Here is a 26,208-nt window from a genome sequence, read left to right as displayed (position 1 = left end):
ACTGGACAGTTGTGACCTGGACTCTGAGAGTTCTGACTCTGCCCGGCCCTGGCCCACCACCCGCCTCAGATCCTGCGAAGCCGTGTGGCCCTCTGCGTGATGGGAACAGCCTCCTTGCTTCTCTGTGCTCTTTCCTCCCCTCCTCAGGCTCTGAAGGAAGCTGCCCCTGCTGACTCCCTGACTCAGTCTCCCAGAAGGAGAGCCCGGTGGGCCCACCTGGCTGCGCCAGGTGAGGAGGGTGCACCAGGGGATGGGTGCACTCCTTACCCTTCTTGGAGGCCGCCTCCGAGAAGCCATAGCCAGGAATGGAAGGGCAGATGACTTCAAAAACATGCTTGTCACTCAGGCCGTGGTTCTTGGGGTCAGTCAGGAGCGGGATGATTTTATAAAACTCGTAGAAGGAGCCGGGCCAGCCATGTACCATGAGCAGGGGCTTTGGGGTGCAGCCAGAGGGCAGCTGCGGGGGCTTCACATGGATGAAGTGGATGTCCAGCCCTGGGGAGACAGAGCATCGTCAGGATGGGGGCCGAGGGGACAGCGCCCTGAAGCTGCGGAGGCCGCAGTCGTGGGTCTCAGGGTATCTGTCCGGTGAGGCTCTGCCCCCTGTGGAGCTCAGACACCCGGTCCACCACCTGAACTCCACTGCCGCCCCCTCGGTGTCCACCACAGTAACGACCGTTACAACCGTCAACGCTGGCTGGGTGCCGACTGCACTCCCGCTCTGTGGGTGCCCTTGCTGAGCCTTCACGGCCACCCCGCCAGGGAGGTGCTTTCCTGTGGCCTGCTCACATGAGAACATGAGCTCCGTGAGGCCAAGGCCATGGCCGCTCACTTGTTGTTGTCTTCCTAGAGCCCAGAACTGTTCCTGGCACATGGCAGGGCTCAATAAACACTTCTTTAATAATTTGAAAATCGGGGGTGGGGGGATCCCCATATGTGTAGCAACGGAGAATTAAATAGATCATAGTTTAGCAGTGTCCTGGAATACAACCCAGCTGCCTAAAATGACAGGGCAGATGTGTACTTGTTTGATGGACGGCAGCGCAGTGCGTACCGCTGTGTGGGGGAAGCAAACTGCCAAGACGTGCCCCTTGTCTCGCCCAGTTTTTGTGAACAGCCACAGGTGTGTACATGTGTATACTGTGTGGGTATGCATTTTAGAGCTGGAAGGATAAACTGCAAAAATGTAAAAAAAAATAATTCTCTGAGCAGGAGAATGTTAGGAGGTTTCTTTTATTTTTTCTCATTTTCTTTTTTGTGTCCCGTGTACTTTCTAATTTTTCTACGATGGACGTATATTGCATTCGTCCATCGTAGAACAAGACATGTGACTTTTTCTGTAAGTGGAGAAGTTTTTTTTAAGGAAGAGTGTGTCCTAGCCAGGGCAGGTGAATGGGTTCCGGGCTCCTCCAACGTGCAGACTCTTAGGGGGCAGCTCTTGCCCAAGCCAGGGGCCCGGGTGGCCCTGGGGGGGTCACGGCCAGCATGGGCAGGGCTGCTGTCACAGCTGGAACCCTCCACCTCGAGGGTGGGAGTTGACAGCCCACTCGAGCTAATTTTGGCCTGTTGTTACTTCATTATACCAATAATACGCATTTGTGGTAGATAACCATGCACATCAAAAGGTGAAAAAAGTCACATTTTGCAATCCCACTATCTGAAGAGAACATTGGGTTGTCTGTCAAAGCTTTTAAAAGATAAATTTAATATTTTGGAACAACTTTAGATTTCTAGAAAAACAGTAAAGCTGGCACAGACAGTTCCCACATACCCGGCTTCCCTGCTGTGGACATCTCGTGTCAGTACGATACATTTGTTACAATCAGTGCACTCGGACTGACCCGTGAATAACTAACGTCCATATTTTTAAGTTTTTGTTTTTAAAATATGATGGTATTAAGAACATTTGCCCTAAGACTGACCCTTTTCACAAATTTTCAAGTGTAATATTGTTGCCATCTCTAGTCTCAGTGTGGTACAGCGGATCTCTGGGAACCGAAACTTTGTATCTATTAATCAGCAACTCCTGGTTTCCCCCTCTCCCAGCCTGACGCTGTTAGAGTCCTGTACCAATGGAACCAGCCGGCATTTGGCCTCTGGGGCTGGTGTAACGCCCGTGATAGTGGCATTGCACATGCAATGGAATACCACTCGCATTTCCTCAGTTTTCACCGAATGTCCTTTTGCTGTTCCAGATACTGTCCAGGACACAGGACATTTAATTGTCCCGTCTTTTCAGGCTCCTGTTTGCCATGACGGTTCAGACTTTTCAAAAATGCCTAGAGAACAGAACTTCCTCTGAACAAAAATAGAACCCTTCATACATTCTATTTTGGAACCTTATCTTTTTTTTTTCCACTTAACAATATATCCTGGGCATCTTTCTGTGCTGCTAAATTTGCTCCCATTCTACAGTTTATTTTAGTAGATCATCTTACCTCCTGGGGAGCACATGGCATGATGTGCAATTATTTTTAATTCAAGTTCTATTCCATTACCCTTTGGGCACAAAATTAGAAAAAACACAAAACCCATGTATATACACATGCTTGCGTGTGCACAGGCGCTTGTTGGAAGCAGATATGAGAGAAGCAGAAGCTGGTGCTGGGGAGGAAGCTGCAGGCTGGCTGGGAGGCCCAAGAGGGAGACTCCTTTTCACTGTGTATCCTGTACTCTTTGAATTTTAAATATTTGAATTTTTAAAATTAAGAAAAACGCTAGAGGCCCCTTCCTCATCATCTGCTTTTGGAGGAGGAAACATTCTCTTGGCTTCTCTGTCCGTTGGCGGTGCCTGCAGGACGCTCCGTGCCCAGGTGGCTGGGTCAGGAGCCAATGGGCTCAGAGGCAGTGCTGCTTCTACCATTGGGCCTGGTGGGGGGGTGAGGTCACGGCCTGGGGCCCGAGTTGGGCCAGGCTGGACATCTGGAGAGCTGGGACCTGGCCCTGACCCCCCACCTCCCTCTGACTGGGGCAGCTCACTCCATCACTCCAAGGGGACAGGCTGGACATCCCTGGAGGCTTCTGCATAGACTGATCTGTGACAGGGGCGTGGCCCGTCACTGGGGTTAGAGCCAGAAGCCCACCCCAGACCAGACAGGACAAGTGAGGAAGCCAGTGAGCACGGAGACTGAACACTGGGGTGGGGGTCAGAGGCTGAACCTCCGGCAGCCCAGAACTCAGGGGTCAGGGTAGGGGCTGGGGGGAACCTCAAGAAGCTCTGAACATGAGACAGGAGGACAGCAGCATCTTGGATGGAGGGAGGCCTTCTTGGACCAGCCCCAGGCTAGGAAGCCAAGAATAGAGACTTGCTGGAGGCCTGCTGGTTCCTGGGCTGGGCGGCAGCCAGCTCGGACAGTGGGGGCTGGGCAGGCACCGTGTGACCCTGGGCTCCAGCTGTTGCATCGGCTGCAATTTTGAGTTAGTTCTGCATTCTGGTGAGGTCATGCTTTTAAATACATCTCAGTGACCAATGAGGGGATTCCGGGCCTCCCCAACTTCATGTAAGTCACATCTGGTGTCTGAAAAGGCCGTTCCCGTGACACCCGCCCCCCTCCAGCTGCTGTTTTGGAAACATACCTTCAATCTTCGTCTTGTAGTGAGGGTATCTGTTGAGAACCTCCACCTGCTTCTTCCAGTCGAATTCGTTCTGCCAGTAGGAGAGGATTTTCTTCAGATAGTTGGAGTTGAACCCATAGTGGAAGCGGCTGTCCTCCAAGGGTGGGGTCAGACGGGCCTTCCTGATCCTTTGGTATAAATCCTGGAGCAACAGGCAGGGCAAGGCAGAGAAAGGGGTGGGTGGGGCAGAGCACGGGGAGCAAAGTTTGTCCCAGAAGATGGAGCAAGCCCTGAGGCCGTCAGACACGGCCCTGCAGCAGAGGCCCAGCTGGAGAGGGCCATTGGTCTGCTGCCTGTAGCTCTGGGTTGCCAAGTTCATCCCAGAGGAAACCTCCATGTTTGCCTAGCTGCTCCGAAAGCATATGTTCTTCAGTTTGACTTCTGGTTTACTTCTCATGCTCCGGTTTTTAAACGTACGAACCGTATACACCTCTAATTTATCTACGCTTCTATGTACAGGAGATGACAAACCTTTATGAGAAGGGGCCCCATAACCAATATTTTAGGCTTTTCGAGCTGTGACCACTGCACACTGCCCCTGGGGTGTGGTCGCAGCCATGGACAGACAGCACACGGATGATGGCCATGGCCCAGCAAACCTTTACTCATGGACGCTGACCCTGAATGTCATGATTTTCATGTCATAAAATAGTCTTCTTTTGATTTTTTCCAACCATTTAAAGATATAAAAACTATTCTTGGCACGGGGACTATATGAAAACAGGTGGCAGGATGGCTATGTCCCATGAGGTGTGGTTTTCTGACATCAAATGATACATTGTAACTCAGTTAGAATACAAATCGCAGACCAGGGAGAGGGTACAAGTCCAAGGGGCGTCCATTGGGCCGAGAGAGAGAGACAGGGGACAGGCTGGACATCCCTGGAGGCTTCTGCATAGACTGATGTAAGGGGGGGGCGAGGGGGGGTCGGCTGGGGACTCGCTGGAGGGGGACAGCCCTCGCTGGAGAAAGTTCAGGTCAGCTCATGGGTCGTTCGAAGAATGTCCCCCCGAGCATTTGAGTCACCCCCAAACATACTTTGGAAACCAGACTCCGAGTCTCAGAACCCACTAAAGGAGCGTCGTCAGGGCTCAGCTTGCGTCCTAAATAGCGAGGCCGTATTAAGTCCCGCCAAGGGAGCTGTACCTGCTTTCTCTTGGGTGCAGCCCAGTTCTGCTTTTCAGAAATCCCTGCTTTCTAGAATTCTCAGGACGTTTTTCTGGGAGCTTCTTACGGCATTTATCCTAGTTAATGTCAGTTAACGTTTCCCTGTGCACATTTCTCAACCACTGAACTCTGAGCTACGTGAGGGAAGGAGCTCTGTCTTCCAAGCACCCAGCATAGCGTGTGCCACAGCGGGCGTTCTGTTACCCACGAAGCAAAGCAAGAACGGGTGGGGACACCGAAGGCCCCACCCACCCTCCTGGCACTGCTCAAGCCGGCCTCTCAGATCAGCCCACCAGATGGGTCACACCCTCCCTGTGCTCAGGAAGACACTGTCTTTGGAGTCTGACAGATCTGAAGCCACATCTGCCTTGTGATCCGTGTCACCTCAGATAAACTGCTCTAACTCTCTGAGCTTCAGTTTCTGCAACTGGGAGATGAGAGCAATAGATAGACTTGACCTTGCAGGGTTCCTGCAGGGCCTGAAGGGGACCACGGATGGCTGACACACAGTGGGTGCTTCACCAAGGCTGGCCCCGCTGCAGGTTCTCTGCGCTTCAGCATTTTCTGTCACCATGATCTGCTCGTCACTAAGATCTCCGCTGGGACCCAACGACAACCTGTTCACTTTCTTGTATATGCTCAGTCCCCAGGTTTCAGATGGGGCACAGAGGAGGTGAAACCGCTGCTTTCTGTGACCTTCGATGCACAAAACTGGGTCCAGCTGGCACCCGCTCTCCCACCTGGGCGCTCCCAAGGAGGGGCCATTTCCCAAGTTCTGACCACTCCCCAGTCCCAGCCTAAGGCCTGCACCCAACCTCAGGTAAGGCACAGAAGGGCTCCCGGCCGCCCCGCTGCTCAGCGCTGCTGGGAAAGAGGGGCCTTACCTCGATCTCCTCGTCCGATGTTTCCACCTTGAAAGGACGGATGCTCTCATCCTCGGTGGGGGGCCTCGGCCCAGGCCCCCACCACCCATCTCCAAGTGGCAGCGTTTCCTCTTTGTCCCAGGAGACGAACCAGTAGATGACAAGGCCCAGCACGACGGAAAGGAGAATTTCCAGCCACATGGCTCCTGCAGAGGGGGCACAAGTCCATCAGCCACAGCGCCACCCAGCCAGGCCCTGACCCCAGGTCGGAGCTGCTGCACTCCTAACCTCTCCCACCCAACCCCTCATTTTGTGTACTTTTGGCCTAAAAAAAATGATACTAGTAGAGTATAGAAAAATTGGAAAAAGAACAGAAAAAGAGACAAGAATCGCCCATACTCCTTCTGAGCTATGAAATTCGTTCCTCAAATTGAGAAAATGTGAACCCGAGTTGGCTCTGACCCAGCCCCAGGTGTGGGGGCTGCACTTCTGAGGCTCCTTTTCTCTGAGGGCCCTTTGGCTCCAGAAGCTTCTCTCCACCCTGTGACCCGCTCCCCCATGGGAGGGGCAGTGATTGCTCTGAGTGGTGGGCTCAGGAGAGGGAATGGAGCGGGGCTCAGCCCCTTGCTGTCTCTCTCTCAGAGGGTCCCGTCCATGGGATGTGTGTAAAGAGCAAGGGGGAAGGTCTGCGGTGCTGCAAGGTTAAGTTCAACGTGGGGGGTAGGAGGGAGAGAGTGGGTAGCCCAAACATCTCAGCTGGTTTTTAACAGCTTTCCTGGGATATAATTCAAATGACATATAATCCACCCATTGAAAGTGCACAGTCCAATGCTTTTTAGTCTATTACAGGTTTGTGCAACCAGAAGCACGGTTTCAGGACATTTTCATCACCACAGAGAGAGACCCTGTACCCTTCAGCTATTACCCCCTGAAGGCCCCCACCCGGGCCTAGGCAACCACTAATTGACTTTCTGTCTATAGATTTGCTTGTTATATTTCTTCTTCTTTTAAAAAAAAATCCTCAGTTGAGGGTATGTTTTTTTAGTTGATTTTAGAGAGAAAGGGAGGGAGAGAGCAAGGAAGAGAGAAACATCGGTGTGAGAGAGAAACGTTGATTGGTTGTCTCCTGTACACACCCTGACCGGGGATCGAATCCTCAACCCAAGCATCTGTCTTGACAGGGAATTGAACCCATGACCTCTTGGTGTATGGGATGGTGTTCCAACCAACTGAGTCACCCAGCCAGGCTACATTTCATATGAGTGTTTTTAATCCCATTCGTCTGATTCCCATGTCTTTTTTTCTCAGAAGGGAAGAAAGAAGAGCTTAGTTCCTACACACCAGTACCAGGAAGACAGGGCCATGGTTGCTGCCTCCTGGCTCCTCACCTCCCACAGTGCCAGGGAAGTAACCCACTGAAGAAGGTTCAAGTTCAGAAAAATGTGCATGAACATGGACACAGTCCCCATGCCAGAGCCAGAGGAGGTGCTGCTGGACAATGGGAGGAGAAAGCACCCTGTCTCAGACAAGGCCTAGCACAGCCACCCCAGCTCCACCGGACTGTCCTGGGAACCCGAGGAGGGGAGGACCTTTCGAGGAAACCCACCCTAGTGTGCCCTCAGTTCCCCCCAGGACCCTGGTGGGGGCTTGCCGAGGCCCTGAAGTTTGCTCCTGCCAGGAGCTGCCCCTCTAAACTGAGCATTAGACCACCGGAGGCTCATCTACAGTGGGAGAGAAATGGAGCTTCCTGACAGGGTACCACTGGGCTGGCTGCCTCCTGCTTCCTGCACCCCAATGGAAATCTCACCCCTTTTTCTGCCCGTGACCCCGCTGACCTCCCAGACCCCACACTCAGTCCCTGCAGCCACCTCCGATTCTTTTTCCACACCCTCTTCACCAAGTCCCGATGCCACTCAGATCCAGGCCCCTCCGTGCCCAGCCCCTCCTCTGAACCAGAGCCCTTGTCACCCACACTTAGATGACTGTGACAGCTTCCCAACCTCATCTCTCTGGCCACTGGTATACTTCTTAGAATCCAGGGCAATATTCTTGTGAGGAACCATCCTCAGTGTATCAACCACTAAGTATCCATCTCCCGCTTTGGGTTACTACTTGGCTCACACATACTTCAGAGCCACAGATCTCAGGTTACAAAGCAGGCTTTACTACGGTGTGCTAATGTGGCAACTTACTAACAGCTCCTTATTTAATAGAGTGTTACATCCACACGAAGTAAGGTGTTCTACGTTAGCCCGTTGTAACAGCCGTCGACTGTCGGCCAGTGGGGGTTTCAAGGGGTGTGCAAACCATGGTCCATGCAAAGTCACCCAGGAGGGAACTAAATTTCATTAAAATTGACTTTTCCTTTTCATGTATTTAAGGCAAGAATCAGGGCAGGCAAGAGTTTGGCCCCAAATCACACCGCAATTGTGAAAATTAGAATTTGTAGCCAAAGTATTCATTCCCTGTCACCAAGCAGGCTGCATGCCCCCTCCCCCTCCTATGCCACCTCGGCCTTGTTTTTAGCCACGGTTGCACGGTACCCGCGGCCTTCAGCCCCAGCGTTCCTCCCAGGCCTGCACATCTTTTCAAAAAAGAAAGAAAGAAAGAAAAAGAACGAGAACCTCCCCTTCCTGGCCCGTTGGAGCGGAGGTTTGTTCAATGGGTAAGGAGGTGGCGAGAAAGCAAGCCGCGAGAAGAGGCGGGGCCTTGGAGTCCGACCAATCATAGCTCGGCTGCTCGGTTAACTCCGCCCCCGAGCTCCCCGTGCTAGAAAGGAGAATTGAGCGGCGTCTAGGGTCTGCGGGGTCCAGCGTGCTGCGGCTGCCCTCGGGGCCCCGGAGCTCCCAGCCAGGGCTGCTGCTTTACTTAGAGTATGACAAGCGAAGGTTTGAGGCTCAGGAGAAAGGGCGCCGCTCTGCCTGCCCACTCCCTGCACAAAGCAGGTGAGTGCCCTGGGCCAGCTCGTGGCTCTCTCTTCCCCAGCGTGGGCTCCTTGGGGTTGGGCCGGTGGAAGCAACATTGCTCACAGTAGGGAGCAGGGAGTGTTCACTAGGAAATCCAAGACCATCTGGACGCTGGTAGCAGCAGTCTGGTTTGGGGATGGGGTAGTACTAAGCAGGTGACAGAGCCCTCCACCCCCCACCCCAAGGCCTCTCTCAGCCTCTTGGCACCTTAGAGGAAGGAGAGGGCTAAATCAGCCCAACCTCCAGGGGGCAGACCAGACGCTTGGTTGGAGCCGATGAACACTCAAGTTGAGCTGGAAAGGAGCTCAGCAACTTTGAGTCCAACCCCTTCACTTCACAGCTGAGGGGGGGGGGGTGTCTCGCCCCCAGTTGCGACAAATCTGGAATAAAAGGAGAAAAGAGTCACTGCCCTCCCTGCCCTGTATCGCCTCTAGGGCATGGTTTCTCAACCTCAGCACAACTGGTATTTTCAACCAGGTAATTCTTTACTCTGAGGGCTGTCCTGTGCATTGCAGGGTGTTGAACAGCATCCCTGGCCTCTACCCACTAGAAGCCAATAGTATCCCTCTTCCCCTAGTTGTGAAAACCAAAAAAGCAGGAAAATGTCTCTAGACCCTGCCAAATGTTCCCGGGGAGGGGCGGGGTGGGCAGCTGCCCCCAGGTGAGGACCCATGCTGTAGATCAGTGGTTCAACTTTAGAATGTATTAGAATCACCTGGGGGAGCTTGTTAAATCAAGTTTCCTACCCCAAGGGACCTGGGGTAGGGGCGGAGAATTTGCATTTCTAACAGGTTCCCAGGTGCTGCTGCTGCTGCCAGGCTGGAAACCATACTTGGAGAACTGCACCGTAAACCCTAAGGCTTGTCCATCTGTTTTGCTCTCCAAGGTATCCCAGCGAGTACCGAGCCCAGTTCTGGCAGATGCAGGGAGCCTACCAAGAATTGTTGAATGAACACTTGGGCCTGAGATGGGAGGAACCCTGGCTTTTCTGCAGGATCAAGAAGAAAGGCAAAGAGAAAACACTGTCTCCAAGGTAACAGGTGAACAGAGAACCCCAGAATCTCTCTCTGCCTGCAGATTGGTGAGTTGGTTCCGCGTGGGAGGCTGGATACCTCAAGCTGCTCTTCTGGTTACGATCCTCTGGGGAAGGTGAACTTAGGGACTGTGCATCCATGGCGTCTTTGAATATATACCCAGAAGTGGAATCACTGGGTCATAAGGCAGTTCCATTTTCGATTTTTTGAGAAATGTTTATACTGTTTTCCATTGTGGCTGCACCAATCTGCATTCCCACCAACAGCGCATGAGAGTTCAGTTTTCTCCACATCCTCTCCAGCACTCGTTGTTTGTGGATTTATTGATCATGGCCATTCTGACAGGTGTGAGGTGATAGCCCATTGTGATTTAATTTGCATTTCTCTGATGGTTAGTGATATTGAGCAACCTTTCATAGATCTACAGATGTCTTTTCAGAGGACATCTGTAAGTCCTCTTTGGAGAAGTAAGGGTCTATTTAGGTACTTTGCTCATTTTTAATTGTTTTTTTTTGGTGTTGAGTTGTCTGAGTTCTTTATAAATTTTAGATATTAACCCCTTATCAATGCATCATTGGTGAATATCTTCTTCCATTCAGGAGGTGGTTGTTTCATTTTGTTGATGGTTTCCTTTGCTGTGCAAAAACTTTTTAGGTTGATGTAGTGCCATTTATTTATTTTTTTCTTTTGCTTCCCTTGCCAGAGGAGATATATCGGAAAAAATGTTGCTAAGAGAAATGTCAAAGATCTTACTGCCCACTTTCTTATAGTAGTTTAATAGTTTCAAGCCTTATGTTTAAGTCTTTAATTTATTTTGAGTTTATTCTTTCATGTGGTGTAAGACAGTGATCTAGTTTCATTTTTTTTACGTGTATCTGTCCAATATTCCAAACACTATTTATTGAGTACTGTCTTTACTCCATTATATGTTCTATCTCCTTTGCTATAGTTTAATTGACCATATAGGTGGGTTTATTTCTGGGCTCTCTACTCTGTTCCATTGATCTGTGTGTCTGTTTTTTAATAGTTTATTTTATTGTATTTTAAAATTACCATTTATCTTCCTTATGCCCTCTTCTACTCACACCCACCCCTGCACTCCCTGCAATCACCACATTGTTGTCTGGGTCTTTCTGTTTTTATGCCAGTACCATGCTGTTTTGATTACTATAGTCTTGTAGTATAGTTTCACATCAGGTAGTATTGTACCTTCAACTTTGCTCTTCTTTTTCAAGATTGCTGTGGCTATTCAAGATCTTTTGTGGTTCCATATAAATTTTTGGATGATTTGTTCTAGTTCCATGAAAAATGCCATAGGTATTTTGATAGGAATTGCATTGAATGAAATTGCTTTGGGTGGCATTGTAATTTTAATGTTAATTCTTCCTATCCATTTATTTCTATCATCTTCATTTTTTTCTTCAGTGTGTTATAATTTTCCAAGTACAGGTCTTTCACCTCCTTGGCTAAATTTATTCCTGGGTATTTTATCTGTTTTTTTTTTGGGGGGGGAGCAATCATAAATGGAATGTTTTATCAGTTTCCATTCTGATAGTCCATTATCAATATATAAAAGTGCAACCAGTTTCTGAATATATGTTTTGTATCCTGCTACTCTACTGATTTCATCGATCGGTTCTAGCAGTTTCTTAGTGGAATCCTTGGGGTTCTCTATGTACAGTATCATGTCATCTACAAATGATGGCAGTTTTTCTTCTTCCTTTCCAATTTCTTTTTCTTCTTCTTGTCTCATTGGTATGGCTAGGACTTCCACTACTATGTCGAATAAGAGTGGTAAAAGTGGACAACACTGTCTTGTTTCTGACTCGTCCTGCACACACCCAGGTCCAGCAGAGGCAGCCACAAACTGGATCGCTTTGTAGCTCCTAACAGGTAGCTCAGGGCTGATCACAGTCACTGTCTGACATTGACCTGCATTGGACCCCCTCCAAGAAGGCCCCAGAACCAACACATCTGGTGGTGGGAACCATTCTCTGCTGGGGACAATTCTGCTTTGTGTGGTCAATCTCCACAGAGCAGCTTGAACACTGTGGTCAGGGTCAATCATAATTAGCCAGTCTGAGGGTCAACCCTTCCCACTCACAGATGGGCCAGCAGCAACCAAGACTCAACTACAACTGAACTCAGTGAAAAACTTCAACAAAGAGATAGTAAGCATAAAAAAGGACATAGAAACCATAGAAAGAACCAGTCAGAAGTGAAGAATACAATATCTGAAATGAAGAATATACTAGAAGAAATCAATAGCAGATTAGATGAAGCAGAGGATCAAACCAGCGATTTGGAAGACAAAGTAGAAAAAAAACACCCAGTCAAAACATCACAAAAGAAAAAATAATTTTTTAAATGAGAATGGTTTAAGGGACCTCTAAAACAACATGAAGCGTAACAACATCTGCATCATAGGGACACAAGGAGAGAGAGAGAGCAAGGAATTGAGAACCTATTTAAAGAAATAATGACTGAAAAGTCCCTGGTGATTACAATATACAGAAAGGGGACGGATAGGTCTGTGTGCAGCCCAGAAAAGAGAGACCTGAAGGGTGAGACTTGGGCAGGTGCACTGACACAGCTCAGAGGTGCACTGAGCGGTCTCTGCCAGGATGCTCTGTTGTGAGCCTGGGTGGCCCCAGTTGACAGGCCTCCCCACTGCCTATAGGCTGCCCCTCAGCTGTGACAACCCACTTGGGTTGTATCAGTGAGACCTGCTGATTCAGAAGTCAGCCACAAACAGACGTAACCGCTGGGTCACTTGGGTACGTGTTATCTACCTCCCAGTCCACCATATATCAAGTCTTATGCAAATACCTTGTGAGTTCGAGGAAGCAGGGTGGTCCGCCTGGGCATTATCTTCTGAGGAGCCAGCCTGTCTTACATGTACAACCCCCATTCCATGGGATACCTCCCCCCCCCCACCAAACAGCAAGTCTGACTACCTTTGACTTTAAAACTGGACCACCCTGGAGTTTATACTGAAGGAACATCCAGTTTGCTTCCTTGTTCAAGTAGTTCAAATCTCAGCTCTATCATTTACTAGTTGGGGGGACTTTGGGCAAGTCACTGAGCGTCTATGACCTTGCCTGTAAAATGGGGATAATAATGCCAATGTCACAGGCTGTTTATGAAGATTGCCTGGTTCAAAGCAGGTGCTCTGCCTAATCCCATACTGCTATGTGGGGTGTCTCTGTGCTGGAAGAGACTCCAAAGAGACACTGTCCCTGGTAGATTATGTAGCCACGCCCCATAGCCATGTCTCAGTTTTTGTGTACTGGGGAGCTGGAAGTAAGAAAGTGCACCGTGCAGACACCTGTGGTCTGGGGCACCTGCTGTCCTTCACGGGTGTCCTCACCAAGGACTGACGGGAGGATGAAGAACAGCATAGGCTGTGCACGTCTTTGGTCACCAGCCCTTTCCCAGACATGTCCCTGGGAGCAGGTCTGCTCTTTTTTTCTATCTGCCCATAGAAATGATATTCTCAGCATTGGGGGCGGAATTTTGTTTGCTAGGCCTCTACCTTTCCAGGGAGAGCTGTATTTATCTCTTCTATGTGGTCCGCTCCTGCTGGGGTAGAAAACAATTCCAATCACTTCAATATATCGCCGTTTAGGGGAGACACTATGAAAAAGCCACAAGGATTGTTAGTACGGCTCAAACTGAGAGTGCTTGCTTTGTTACACCAGCACCCAGAATGAGAGCTTAATGGACCCACCCTCAAAGTTCCAGAAACACAGTTTATCCAGTTAGACTCTGGTTTTGTTTTTTAGCGTACTTTTCCAGAACAGTGACAAAACACTTTGCCGAGAAGGGTGGGTGCTGGCGGGGAGGAAGCCTTTCTGCATGAAAGCATTTTCTTCCCTCTTGGAACCACAATACCCTTCCTAAAAAAACAAATGATTAGCTTGCCTAGTAAGAAAAGTGTGGTTTTTGTTGTAAAACAGCCTGCTTTTTTTTAAAACACACTAACAGGAGGACAGTGGTTATTGAGTTACAGGAGGCTAAGCTTATAAGGAAATATGAGGTGCAATAATTGACTAATCAGATAAGAAATGACATTATATGCATTTTAATTCCCCCAGTTCTATAGTGAGGTCAAGTTCTGGGCAAGCGTTTATAAAACATGGAAAAAAAAAAATCAGGAATGAGTTCAAGTTGAAAAGCTAGTTGAACCATGTGATTGGCCATTACCCTTAAAAGGCCGACTAAATGTAAACTATTTGAAAGTGACAAATGATACAAATAAAGCAATTTATTAGCTTAGTCTCTCTGGCTCTGACAAAGGGCAATTTTAAATATAGGAGTTCAAATGAAGTGGGTGCTTTGTTCTCTGGCACTGTTAACAGGCACATCGGTTTCGTAACCAAACATGAGAAGTTGTTATGCTTCGGGCAAAGCTACAAGTTTTAAAACATAGGATTCATTTAAACTCAAGTGAACTATTTTTCTATAATCTGGATGTGGTCTTTAGAGTATCAAGGAGCCATTGTCTTTTAAAGTAAATAAGAGATTTGGATCTGTGCCTTGGGAAAACGAGTATAAATTTGGTTTCGGGGCAGAGGGTGGGTGGTTCAGCAAACACTGTGCGTGACTGTGGCCGGGGGTCCTTGCAGACACGGGGAGGAAGACATAGCCTTGTACCTGCAGGAGTTCGCGCTCTAGTAGGACAAACAGATGAACAAATACTACCCTTCTAGTAACTGATACAAAATATGTAGAGTTGTGTGCCACAGAATGATGTTTCGGTCAACGAAGGACCACATAAATGACAGCGATCCCACACGATTGTAATGCAGCTGAAAAATATCTGTCACCTAATGCAATGCATGGCTCATGTGTTAGTGGTGGTGCTGGTGTAAACAACCCTCCTGCTCTGCCTGTAGTCCAACAATACGGCACATGCAGTTATGTACGGTGCATGATACTTGGTAATAAATGACCATGTTACTAGTTTACGTGCTCCCTGTACTGTGCTTTTTGTTGTTATTTTAGAGTGTACTCTTTATAAAAAGAAGTTTGCTGCAACAGGACGCCGTGGGGGCCAGCCGCAGCCTCATAGGTCTCATCACCTTACCTAATGTTTACCTCACTTCCTGGTTGCATAATTTTCTGTGCTTGACTTAATGTCTTGTCGTTTTGTACAGTCACATGCCTGTCCCCTTGGAGCAGTAGGCTGTCCCATCTAGGTTTGTGTAAATACACTCTGCGGTGCTGGTACAATGATGAAATCGCCTAGCAGCTCATCTCTCTGAACACAGCTCCATTGTTAAGAAGCACATGGCGGTATGTGGAAGAGAAGGGAGCAGAAGCAGGAGTAGTTACACCGCAAATATTCCCCAGAGGAGCGGACACTGATGGGGTTTTTAAGAATTAATAGGAGTTTACCAGGTAGGATTTAATGGTGGGCAAATCCAGGGAGCAAAGAGAGAGTGTGCAAAGGTGTGGAGGAAAGAAAGAGAGTGCGTGGTGTAGGTGAAGAACCGCAAGAACCCATGTCTGTGTTCGGTGTCAGAGTTGACAGTTAGGAACTTGGAGGAGGGCAGCCGTTTCTGATTGTTTTCTGAACTAGCTGACAGGAGTCCCCTTATGTCTTTTATAAATTACCACTCCATCATGATGGAGCTGAACCAGGAGTTTTGACTTGGAAACTGTGTTTGCAATTCAGATCATCTGTGCATGCCAAGAGGCGTGAGTAAACCAAGGAAACGCACTTGGCGGTGTGAGGATTTCATGGCTGCGTGCGGAAAAGGAGAACTGGACGGCAGGTTGCGCAAGGCCACGCTGGACCCCAGCTGCCCTGACGAAGCTGACCGCTCCAGCACACATTCCAACAGGCTGAGATAGCACGGCAGACGGTCAGCCGTGTTTTCTTCTTGGTGATGGAATTTTTTAGTTAGAGAAGCCCAGCTAAACACTATGTTTCTCTGCCTTCCCTGCAGTTCAGTATGACAAAGTGATTAAGTGTGACAAAGAGCTGTACCTGTGCTTGAGGCCAAGCTCAGGCATTATCTTTGCGTGAATTAGGAAAAACAGCCATTTCTCAACAGACTCTCCAAAAATCCGCCTAATATACTGCCTTTGTCACAAGACACCTCCTTGGCAGCCGCTAGAAAGTAGTTGTAAGTTGAGAGAGAATGATGATGACGATGTGGATGGTGATGATGGAGAAAGTAAAATGGAATCGGCATGGCTAAGAGAGCCGCTTAAAGTAGAGTCGGGAGGTCACTGAGGAAATGGGACCTCGGCACGTCCAGTTCCTGGAACTATTGTGAAGTTCTGACCTTATTGCCTGAACTCAACTCTGACCTATTGCTAAACTCAGCTCAAGGCTGGACAACATACATCTTGGATCCATGATTGATCCATGGACATATATGGACTTGACTTCCTCCTTATTGTGGTCTCCAGACTGTCTGCACTCTTCACCTTGAAAGGATTCCATCCATTTCCACAAACCAGCATCCTCCATTTACGTAACGGGCCTAACCAATCCCAGCTGACCAGGCCAACGTCCTTCACGTTCACGGAGGACCAAAATGAGAAAGCTCTTAGGAGTTTGCCCTTTATAAACCCTTGTTTGTTTTCCTTTGGAGCACGATTTAGGCTGTTACATAAATCTGTGCCCTGGATTGCAATTCCTCCTTTGCTCAGATGAACACCTTTTATCTTTTATTATAGCCTATGCTTTTATTTGTTAAGTTGGCAATGGCATTCCCTAACATCGTCCAGTGTGCAGCCTGCCCAGCAGCACGAGGGCCCTGCACGTGTGTGGAAGATGATGTAAAGAGCACTGACTCAGCTGGGGAGCCGGCACCTTTTCCCTTCCTCTTCCTGCTTTCTGGGATGTAGGTATGATGGCTGTACTCTGGTAGCCACTTTGGACCATGAAGTGATCTGGAGGATAGAAGTGCTTGCTAGAATGGAGCAAGCCATTTCTCAACAGACTCTCCAAAAATTCGCTGGAGAGCGAAATGATGGAGAAAGATGATGGAGAAAGACAGAAGGAGCTTGGGTTCGCTGTGGAGCCACCAGCCCGGGCCTGGACTATTCAAACTCCCTTTGCATGGCAGAAAAATAAACTTCTATATTGTTTAAGCCACTATTATTTTGAGTTTTCTATTCTATAAAGCCTAACATAACCCTATCTAATTGAGAAAGTCAGGGGGGAAAGAAAATACAGCAAGTCCCCCAGTGGACCAACTCTCAAGAACACTGCTTGGTCTTTAACATTTTCATGCCGTATTAATGTTCCATTTCTGAGCTACTTTATGAAAAATAGACACTTTCTTACTGAGGACAGAAAAGAGTGTGGTCCCGCTGGCTGCAAGTATTCAGACCTAAATGAAAAGCAATTTTGTAGTACCTGTCAAAATGTAAAATACAGATGGCCTTCAACGCAATTTTAGTTCCTGGAACTTCTCTCTTTAAAATACTGAATTTACATTTACATAAAATATTATGGGGACGAGAATATTCACTGCTTTTGTTTTTCTTTTGTAAAAGCAGATTCAGAACAACCCACATGCTCACCAGCCGGGGACTGGTGAAATAAGCAGTGGCCTCGTGGTACAGTGAATACTATGGGGAAGGTGAAAAAGGGGCAAATCTCTATGCCGATATGGACAAATCTCTAGGATGCATAGTGAAGTGAAAACAGCGCGGTGCAGAGAAATGTGCAGGATTAGTGGTTGCCAGACGCCCCATGTCCCTGGTGCAGGCTATTCCTGCAGTCCACCCAGATGCTCGCAACAGTGGCCGCCCGCAAGGAGGAAATAGACTTTCACAGAATAAGCTTTTGCAACTTAAAAAAAAAAATCACTTTTACCAAGTGCCGGTACTGTCAACTCAAAACCAGATTATGCCTTTTTAAAAAATATGCGAAACCACAATGGTGACAGACCCTGTGATTCCACTTCAGCGGCGGCTCAGCCACCCTCACAGTCCCCGAGCTTGAACACGCTCAAGCAGCTGCGGCCAGGACGCCTTCTGCGTGACTTTCTAGTGGCCAAGAAGTGCTTGGGACAAAGATTAATGTGGGGACATGTGGGCAGCTGAGGGCCAGAGGCCTGGTGGCAATGTGACAGTGGGTAAACAAAGTTGGCGAGGCTGCCAGAGAACCGGCGCCCAAATGGGGCTGCCCTTTCTGTGAAAGTGGCTCCCACTGCCACCTCTGTACAGGTGACAGCCGTGCGTGTCTCTAGCCCGCACCTCCTCTGACTTGGAGACCCCTTTGTCCATCTGCCAACTCGACTGTTCCTACATGTCTCAAGATGACGCAGCCCTGAGCCTGCTGAGAAAGGCCCAGCCTTGTCACACTCGTGGGAATTCTGCCCCCTGCCCTGCCGGTTGCCACGGTCCTGATTGTGAGTCAGACTCATTTGAGTGTGAGAACCCCGAGCTCCTTCTGGAGGAGGCCTGTCTGGGCAGAACCCTTGGGGCAGAGGGAGGAAGTGATGGCACCGTGTGCCCCTGGGATGCCAGGCCAGGGAGCAAGGTGGGCACAGGGGTCTGTGTGCTTCCTCAGGCCTGGGCCCCTCCTAACCTGCGTTGGGGAAGGTAAAATGAACACCCAGCAAAGGGAAAAATAGATGGCTTCCCATCCATCCCAGGGCCAGCCTGCCAAGGTGACACAGAAAGGGACGTTTCCACCACCAGCGCCAAAACACTGGCACTGAGGCCCCGGGGCTCCCAGGGGCTTCCCAGAAGTGAGTCCTCAAACTCCCAGGCTCACCCACTGGAGCACAGCCCACTCTGGGAGGCAGGCTGGCCCACCACAGATGGGGGGAACCCTGGCGGGGGCATTCCCTGACCTGTGCAGCCCAGACCTCTGCCAGCCTCTCCACGCACGGCCACTTCCCCTGCGCCCCAGTGGCTGATCCAGGACTCGCTGTGGGGTGAGGCTGCATGCGGGTGAGCTGGGCTGAGCAGAAGGCTCCACACCAAGGAGGGCCTTGTTCAGCGCCCTGCGTGTGGGACCCGGAGCCCAGCCCTGGGAGCACTGGCTGGTTTCAGCACCAGGCAAAAGGGAAAATGTGGTTTAAAGGCAAAAAGGCAGGGGAGGAAAAGAAGTAAAAACAGCGTGAGGGGCAGCCTTCTTAGGGGAGCCCTGTTCTGGGGCCTGAGTGAAGGGACCTTACCACCGCCTCAGAGGGACTCTGCGCTGTCCCCCGATCCTCCATATGCTGTAGGGACAGAAAGGAAAGAATCTGGGACCGTTGGCCTGACGAAACCATTCAGGGAGACAGGAGCCAGCCTGCTGGGTGGTCAGGCACTATCTGGCTACTTTGAATCCTGGCGCCGCCCCTTGCCAGCCACAAAATCTCAGGGCAGTGACTCACTCCACTCCTCCAGGGCTCAGTCTCCCCATCTGTAAGGTGGGAGAATGAAGGACCTCCCTTAGAGAGCTGGGAGGATTTGATGAGTTAACTCAGGTAGAGTGGCCAGCACATGGCACACGAAAGCAGGGAGGGGGCCTAGTCTGAAGCTGATGGGACCTTCCCTGAGGAAGTGCCATCTGACCCCAGATGGGAAGTTACACGGTGACCCTCCGTGAGAGTGCAGGGCAGAGGGTCCCCGTGTGGCTGGAAGGCAGACAGACGTGTGGAGAAGGGAGCATGGCCTGGGATAAGGAGAAACGCCCCTGAGCTGGGGCCCCCCACACACTCATTTGCATGAACTGCCAGCCTTACATTATGTATCACGAGAATAGACCAGACTCTCCCCATGAAGAAGTGGCCGTGTGCCCCTGGTCAGGGAGTTTCATGTGAAGTCCTGTTCCATGTCATCACGTTCTGCCAGGTTTTCCATTGGTTCTAAATTACAGGAAGAAAAAAACTCAAGTGGAACACAGTTCACTACCTCTGAGAAAAATGCATGACCTTCTGCAGAATTTCAACACTTGCCAATTCTCTATTTGAGTAGAGAGAGACTCCGGTTTCAGGGGACAATAGGAGCAGGCCATATAATACGCCTGCTTGATTCCTTTCCCACCCTGAGCCACACTACCCCGCCCTCCTCCGGCAGGTGGGCTAGTCCTCGGCCGTGAGCTCCCCGTCTGGAAGCCTCCTCAATAGTGTGTAACAGGATCGCACTGTTAGGCCGGCCCTGGCTCAGTAACCTGAGCCCTTTTCTTGTCTGGGACACAGTGAAAGGGCCGGTGCTTCATGGGAACAGCCCTGAAGATAAGGGTTGGCCTTTTGAGAAATGTTCTGAGTTCCTAAACATCTTGGCAAGGTTGGCTTGTTTGCAGCAACGTCTAGGTTGCAAAACGGAATAAGTCACAAAAGCCTGAGGCGCTTGTGGAGTCCAACCAAAGGTCCTGGGACAGCTCTGAAATTAAGATGCATCCTCTTGACAGAGTATGGCCATAACCTTGGGAGGAGCCCTGCCCATGGGCAGGAGGCACAGACCAGGCAACGGGATGGGGGTGGGGCTTCCCCCACCTGGTGTCTGGGCTAGCCTCTCCTGCTACCTCCCAGGGACGATGTTCTCCACAGGCAGAAAAACCAGAAAGCAGGAAAGGATATCCATTTTGGCAAGAGACTTCCTGAGCTACCCTCGTCACTAAGGGGTTAAATGTGGGACTTGGCACCGGCAAACTGTTTCTCTTTCCAAAAGGTCCACGAGTCTCCGGTTCTAACAGAAGAGAATGCACCAGAAAGTCGCCACTCTGTGTAGCAAAGGTCACTCATTCCACAGGGAAAGGCAAGTCCCAGGCTGAGCTGCCAGGGGAACCCTGAGGTGCTGGCCCCTGGGGCAGGGTGGAGAGCCCACTGTCCCGTGTCTCTATGGAGCACTGCCTGGCTCTCTCTGATGCCACAGAGACACTTCGGCCTTCTGCTCCGGTCATCAGCTCCCTGCCACCCTCACAGGCTCACAAGGGGCCGGAGCCGGGCTCAGGCCAGCCAGACCGGCCCATGGTGGGGACACTCAAAACCTTCCAGGGCGTCACATGTGTCTGTCACCACAGCCTGAGGGAGTCCAAGGAATCCTTGGACTGTGACAGGAGGCTGGGGACACTAAGCACATCGTCTGGTCTGCTATAATCACCCCGAGAAGGAAGGAGTATTTTTTCCATTTGAAGAGATTTAAAAATGAAGCTCCAAGAGGCTAAGTAGTTTGCTAGAGTTAACCCCACTAGTGAGTGCCATGAAAACATCTGAAAAATTTCTGTTCCTGTCTGGAGATGAGGCCTGTGGCCCTCCTCTTCGGGTTGGCTAGAGAATCTTCTGGAAAGTCTCTGAACTCCTCAGAGAGAAGAACATTTTTCCCGCTACACAAGCACTTTCCCTTAGGCCTTGAAGAGCCCGATGGGTGCGGCTTCGCGGCGCCTGGACCGTGCACAAAGTCGGCTCCTTGGGAGAACCGCACCCACCCACCTGGCAACAAAAGTCGAAGGCAAACAGTGGGGACCAGTGGGTGTGAAGACCGCGCACCAGGTCTCTGAGCCCATCTGGAGGACTGCCCTGGGCAGGACTCCAGAGAGAGAAAGTAGCACTGGAGGGGGAGAAAGGATGAACTTTGACCCCCCCCCCCCAAAGACAAACAGACCTCCAGGGTAGAAGAGGCTGCCTCCCTCTGAACTGGGTTTGCACAACTGTGTGTTTAGGTGTGCTGCTGACCCTTGGTCAAGGTGGGGCAGGGGCATGGACACCCCATACAGCTGAAAATCCACACGTAACTTTGACCCCTCCAAGCTTCTAACACCCACTGCTGACCAGAAGCCTTACGGAAACATAAGCAGTTGAAGAACACTTGTTTTGTGTTATGTGTGTTATCCACTGCATTCTTACACTAAAGTAAGCTAGAGAAAAGAAAATGTTATTAAGAAAATCTAAAAATTTGTCCATGAGTTTCGTCAACTTGTTACAAGTCTCCCCCAATTTTTCCAGCATATTTATTGAAATAGACTCATGCGTAAGAGGACCTGCCCAGTTCAACCCCATGTCGTTCGAGGGTCAACTGCTGTGTAATGGGGGCTAGGACTGCGCCGTTCTATCCTGGGGCCCAGGAGCTCTTCCTGACGCCCACCACTCCTCCCTCCTCAGGGAGAGGGGTGGCTGGCTCCTTGGCAAAGCTTTGGTTCCAGCTTGGGGAAAGTGCCTGCTCCACCTTAGCCTAAAGCGCCAGGCCTAAGCCAAGAACACCCACAGGCAGCGCACCCACGGGTGACGCAGGAGGCCAGCTGGGCCTGGGCTCTCTGTCTGAGGTTCACCCCCTGCACCTTGGGGCCGGGGCCTGCACTGTATTTCAGCTGCACACAGTGGACTTGGCCAACACTGGAGGGCCCACCCAGCCACGTTTTGTATGCTCCCCGCCTGCAGAATTCCCTTCCCAGAGATCCCGCTGGACTTCTCGAGCACAGATCCATCACATGTCATAGCTGCAGAGTCTTGCAGACTCAGACAGCCCGAGCTCGTCCTTGTGTGGATGGGACCCTGGGAGGGTGACGTGAAGGGCAGAGCTGGGACAAGAGAGCTGGGTCCGCCTTCTCTGCCAGTTGGCCTCCCGCATTGTTGTATCCTCTCAAAGGAATGAGTCCCTGAAGATGGGCCCTGTCAGAGGCGGGTCCCAGAAGCCCCGCAAGTCACCATGTGACTACTCTGTGCCTGCTTCTGTGTCAGTGAGTGTGCTCGGAACTATTTCTTCAGCAGTGGCCTCCAGCTCACATTTAGCCCTTCCATGTTTTGTAAACGGGGCCATGGTCCATGTCTGTGGGTTTTGAAGAAATAGATTCTGGGTAGCTCCAGCCTGCCCGTGTTGGGCTGGCCAGGGGGCTGGAAGGGGAGAGCCACAGAGTCAGGCAAATAGCCGCTAAGCCTGGGCATGCGGGTGGGCGGGGCCCTGGTCAGGTGGGAGCTCCCTGTGCGCTCTCATTGGTCACTCAGACACATACCAGGACACCACAGGAAGAGGCTGGGGAGGCACTGCACCTCCTTCAGTGGCTAAGTGCCCTTTCTCTAAAGGTCCTTCTGCCCAACGACAGTCACGTCCCATAAATGCCATCCATTCCTATAAGTCTATCCAACCAGGATGCTCAAGGTACAACGAGAGCCAGGTGGGGTCACATGGATGGGTGGGACTGGAGCAGGAGGCTTTGAGCTCCCCCTGGCTGCCTTGCGCAGCAGGTATTTTCTCTGGGCCTCGTTCCTGTCCCAGAACCGTGTGGAAGGTGGCGGAAAGTTTGGAGGCTTCTCCCTCTCAGGCTGGGTGAGGAAGGAGAAGGGATGAACTTCCAGCACACACCTAGCATTCTTCACATTTCATGAATTTATCTTGTTTCGTGTCCATCTTTCCCCCACGTAACTGCAGACCCCACGCCTGGGGCAGACAGCAGTCCTTACGCCCCACTCACCTCCTCCAGGGAAACAGGAGGGAGCTACCCCGTGGCCCTCCTAGGTGTGGAAATTTGGGAAAGAAAAACTGTTCGTTGTTCGCCCCGGAGCCCTTTGCTGAATCGGGCCCAGGGAGGCCAGGGGAAGGTCCCCACCAAGTCCCCCAAACCCAGCGTCCCTAAAGGAAGTGACCAGGGCACCGAGGAGGATGGTACTTTCTGGAGCAGCGTCAGCGGGGGTTTCTCGAAAAAAATGTTTATTTTAAACCACACTGAATTCACAGGAGGCTGCAGTGGCCCAGAATCAGGCATCAATCCCAATGTCCTCAACCATTTCCCGTAACAGCTCATGAATCTGGGCACAGGCGCCTCCCTGGGAGCTGAGATGCCAGCTGCCTAGGCTTCCTTATCTCCCACCCTACCCCAGAGCTGCCAGGGTGGAACCCGGGGGGGTCAGGGAAGGGAGAGGACGTCTGTCCACCCTGGGAAAGAGGGTAGATAGAGGTTTTGGGGAGCCTGAAGTTTATACACTGGAGGGGAGGGGAAAGTGGTGGAAGAGGGGGTGCAGCTTGAAGAAAAAAGTCCTCGAGATTGGGATTTCAGCATTGCTGAAAGGGCTAGAGCCCCCACCTTCCCACCCCCAGGCTGCTTCAGAAGGGGCGGGGCACGTGAGGGGCCAGGAGCCAAGTTCCACAGCTTCTGGGTCAATGCCCCCCTTCCAGGGCAGGGAGCTGGGCCAGGCCAGGCTGAATGGGCCGTTGGGCCCTCAGGAGAGTAAAGCAAGAGGCAGAAGAAGGCCCCCCGCCCCCCCGGCCCCCAGGTGGTGGGCAAAGATGGCAAGAAAGCTCATTGCAACTAGAAGACGTGAGATAGGTGGTGGGATTCGGGGGCAAGCACGTGCGTGACGCTGCGAAGTTTAGACGCAGCCCTTGGAATCACTACTCTCCGGGGCAGCGCCCGACGAGGGGCAGTGTCCAGCGAGTCCAGGCCGCGGAAGTTGCTGCCCGGCCTCGGGGCCAAAGGGAGGGCCAGGTGCCAGGCGCGGTCACGCGAGGGCCAGCATCTTGGACGCAGTTGCGGGTGGGTGGGGAGGGCAGGCGGCACGCGACACCAGTGGGTGCGGAGGCCTGTCTGCAAGTCATACTGGAGCCTCAGCCTGCCGGACGTCGCGGCCCCACAGAGTCCCGCGCCCCCAGGCCCTGTCATTCTCCTGCACCACCCCGAGCCGCGGGTCCCACCCCGCCCGAGCTCCCGGGGGCGCTACCTGGCCTCAGGACCCCGCCCCCCGCCCAGGAAGCGCGTCCAGCGCTCCGGGATCTTACGGTAGTTGGTTCCCAGGCTCCTGCGGGGACCTGCACGCTGCTCCTCCGGCTCCCGGTTCCCTGACTTCCGAGGCTGGTCTGGTCTCCGGAGCCCCACCGCTGACCCCGCCCAGGCTCATCCCCCTCTGTGGGGCGGTCCTAGCTGGGCCCAGGGCAGCAGGGACGTTCTGTCTCTGTCGTTACCTGAGGGACCCGGGCAGGCTAAGGCTCTCCGAGGCTTCGGGTCTGCTCAGGAGCGAGCAACTCCAAGTGCAGGCGTGGCGCTGCGTCCGAGGCAGTGACTTCCCTTCTCAACTTGGATATGGTGATGGTTGCATCCCCAGGACCCCGCGTATGCAAACGAACCCCTGAACCGCACAGTGTAAAAGGGGGAGTTTGGGCGTCTGTGAGTCCTATCTCAATAAAGCTGCTTTTATGTAAGATAATGGCGGCGAGGCTGTAAGCTGAATCCTTAGGATATGAAATCTAAGACACCGTAAGATATTTCAAAGTACGATGTACACATACGCAGTGGATAAATAAGTAAGTTACAGAGTCCAGCTTCGCAGGGCAAACGTGAGACAGAATCCTACTTTCCTTTGGCTGAAAGCCATTGGTACAGAGCAAAAGAATGGGGAGAATGTTGCTCTCTAGAGTACGTTATATTTTAAAAATCTAAACAAAAGTTGTTGCTCTATACAAACTTCTGGGGAGTTTTCTTTCAGGCACATCAAATAGAATGAAAAACAATGTGAAGGGGGACAACTTTGTATTAAAAACTAGATCAATTCCTGATTGGCTGGGAAGGAAACAGCAATTCTTTATGCCAAAAATGAACAATATGAATGAATCACGCGGAAACATGGACAAACCCCAGATTAAATCACATTCTGAAAAATAACAGGCCTGTACTCTTAAAAAATGCCAAGGTCTGAAAGCGTCCAGGCCAGAGAAGACAAGGCACGAAGCATGGGAATGGGTTGCAATGCTCTGTTCTGGTGATGCTGGGCCAGAAAGTGCCTACAAAGCGTGTTATTGGGATGACTGCAGACATTTGAGGAAGGCCTATAGATTAAATAATAGTATTATATTCATGTTTAATATCTCGATTGTGAGAACTGAGTTTTTCTAAGTGAACAGCCTTGATCTTAAAAAATACACATCGAAGTATTTAATATATAACTCTCTCTCTCTGGATCTGCTCCCCACCTCAAGCTTTTCCTTCATTCTGATTCACCGTGGGGCTCCCCCCGGGCACTGTCTGCTCTGTGAATACTTACCAATACATTGCCAATGGACAGGTCATCGATTGCAGCAGACCCTGTGTGTATGTTCCTATAGCTAGCTTCCCAAAAGGGCAGATCACCCATTCCTCATTACAAAGCTATTATCTATTTCAAGATGAACAGATTATAAAGCCACTTGACATCAAAGGGGTGGGGCTGAGGAAACCAAATGGCTAATTTACAAAGTCTCCTAAAGAGAGAACACTTTGTAAGAATACCAGTTGCATAGAATTGTTTCCTAGCTGTCTTTTCATCATTTTTATAATCAAGTATATATACCACTCATTAGCATATGGTGCTCTGAACGAACCGATGACACATAAGCAGAATCCCCAGTTTCTGGAAACTTGGATGAGACAATTTATAAAGCGGTACCTTGTGCACCGAGTCAATACGAATAGAAAATAATTTAAGATTTTATAGTGACTTCGTATCTTAGAAGAAGATGTTAAAGGAGACAGCAGGCCAAAAATGGAGTCACTTGTGGTAGGCACCCCACCCCCAGCCAGGTGTAGTTGACCTAACTACTGTTTCAGCATCTCCCAGAAACGTGACTGTTACCCAGTCACTCTGGAAGTACCCGGTCAGCTCTAGTGAGGTCACCTTCCTGATAGAAGAAGGTCACCCC

At 50.7% G+C, this 26,208-nt stretch overlaps 2 protein-coding genes across 9 annotated transcripts in view; one reads left to right on the top strand and one right to left on the bottom strand.

Moving 5' to 3' along the window:
• The window catches only part of EPHX1 (epoxide hydrolase 1), a 30,100-nt gene extending 5,677 nt beyond the window's left edge, over positions 1–24,423 (bottom strand). Inside the window, exons 1-4 of the mRNA XM_037138793.2 lie at positions 24,316–24,423; positions 5,667–5,851; positions 3,577–3,757; positions 268–495 (exon numbers count right to left, since the gene is read on the bottom strand). Of these exons, the coding sequence (XP_036994688.2) occupies positions 268–495; positions 3,577–3,757; positions 5,667–5,846 (589 nt within the window). The 5' untranslated portion in view covers positions 5,847–5,851; positions 24,316–24,423. The remainder of the gene's footprint in view (positions 1–267; positions 496–3,576; positions 3,758–5,666; positions 5,852–24,315) is intronic.
• Positions 8,021–26,208, top strand: part of ENAH (ENAH actin regulator) — a 217,028-nt gene continuing 198,840 nt past the window's right edge. For 2 of the 8 annotated variants that reach the window (XM_053659595.1, XM_053659593.1), the window contains exons 1-2: positions 8,403–8,590; positions 9,498–9,644. In XM_053659595.1, the coding sequence (XP_053515570.1) occupies positions 9,532–9,644 (113 nt within the window). In that variant the 5' untranslated portion in view covers positions 8,403–8,590; positions 9,498–9,531. Of the gene's footprint in view, positions 8,311–8,383; positions 8,591–8,905; positions 9,089–9,497; positions 9,645–26,208 lie in introns of those variants that run through there. The other 6 variants (XM_053659596.1, XM_053659594.1, XM_053659591.1 and 3 more) reach the window with 5 other exon arrangements.

The sequence above is a fragment of the Artibeus jamaicensis genome, unplaced genomic scaffold (assembly GCF_021234435.1).
Source record: "Artibeus jamaicensis isolate MK-2021 breed Jamaican fruit bat unplaced genomic scaffold, CSHL_Jam_final scaffold_754, whole genome shotgun sequence".
Classification (NCBI taxonomy): Eukaryota; Metazoa; Chordata; class Mammalia; order Chiroptera; family Phyllostomidae; genus Artibeus; species Artibeus jamaicensis.
Note: the sequence above shows the minus strand (reverse complement) of the source record. Positions and strands in the feature narration are given on the sequence as shown.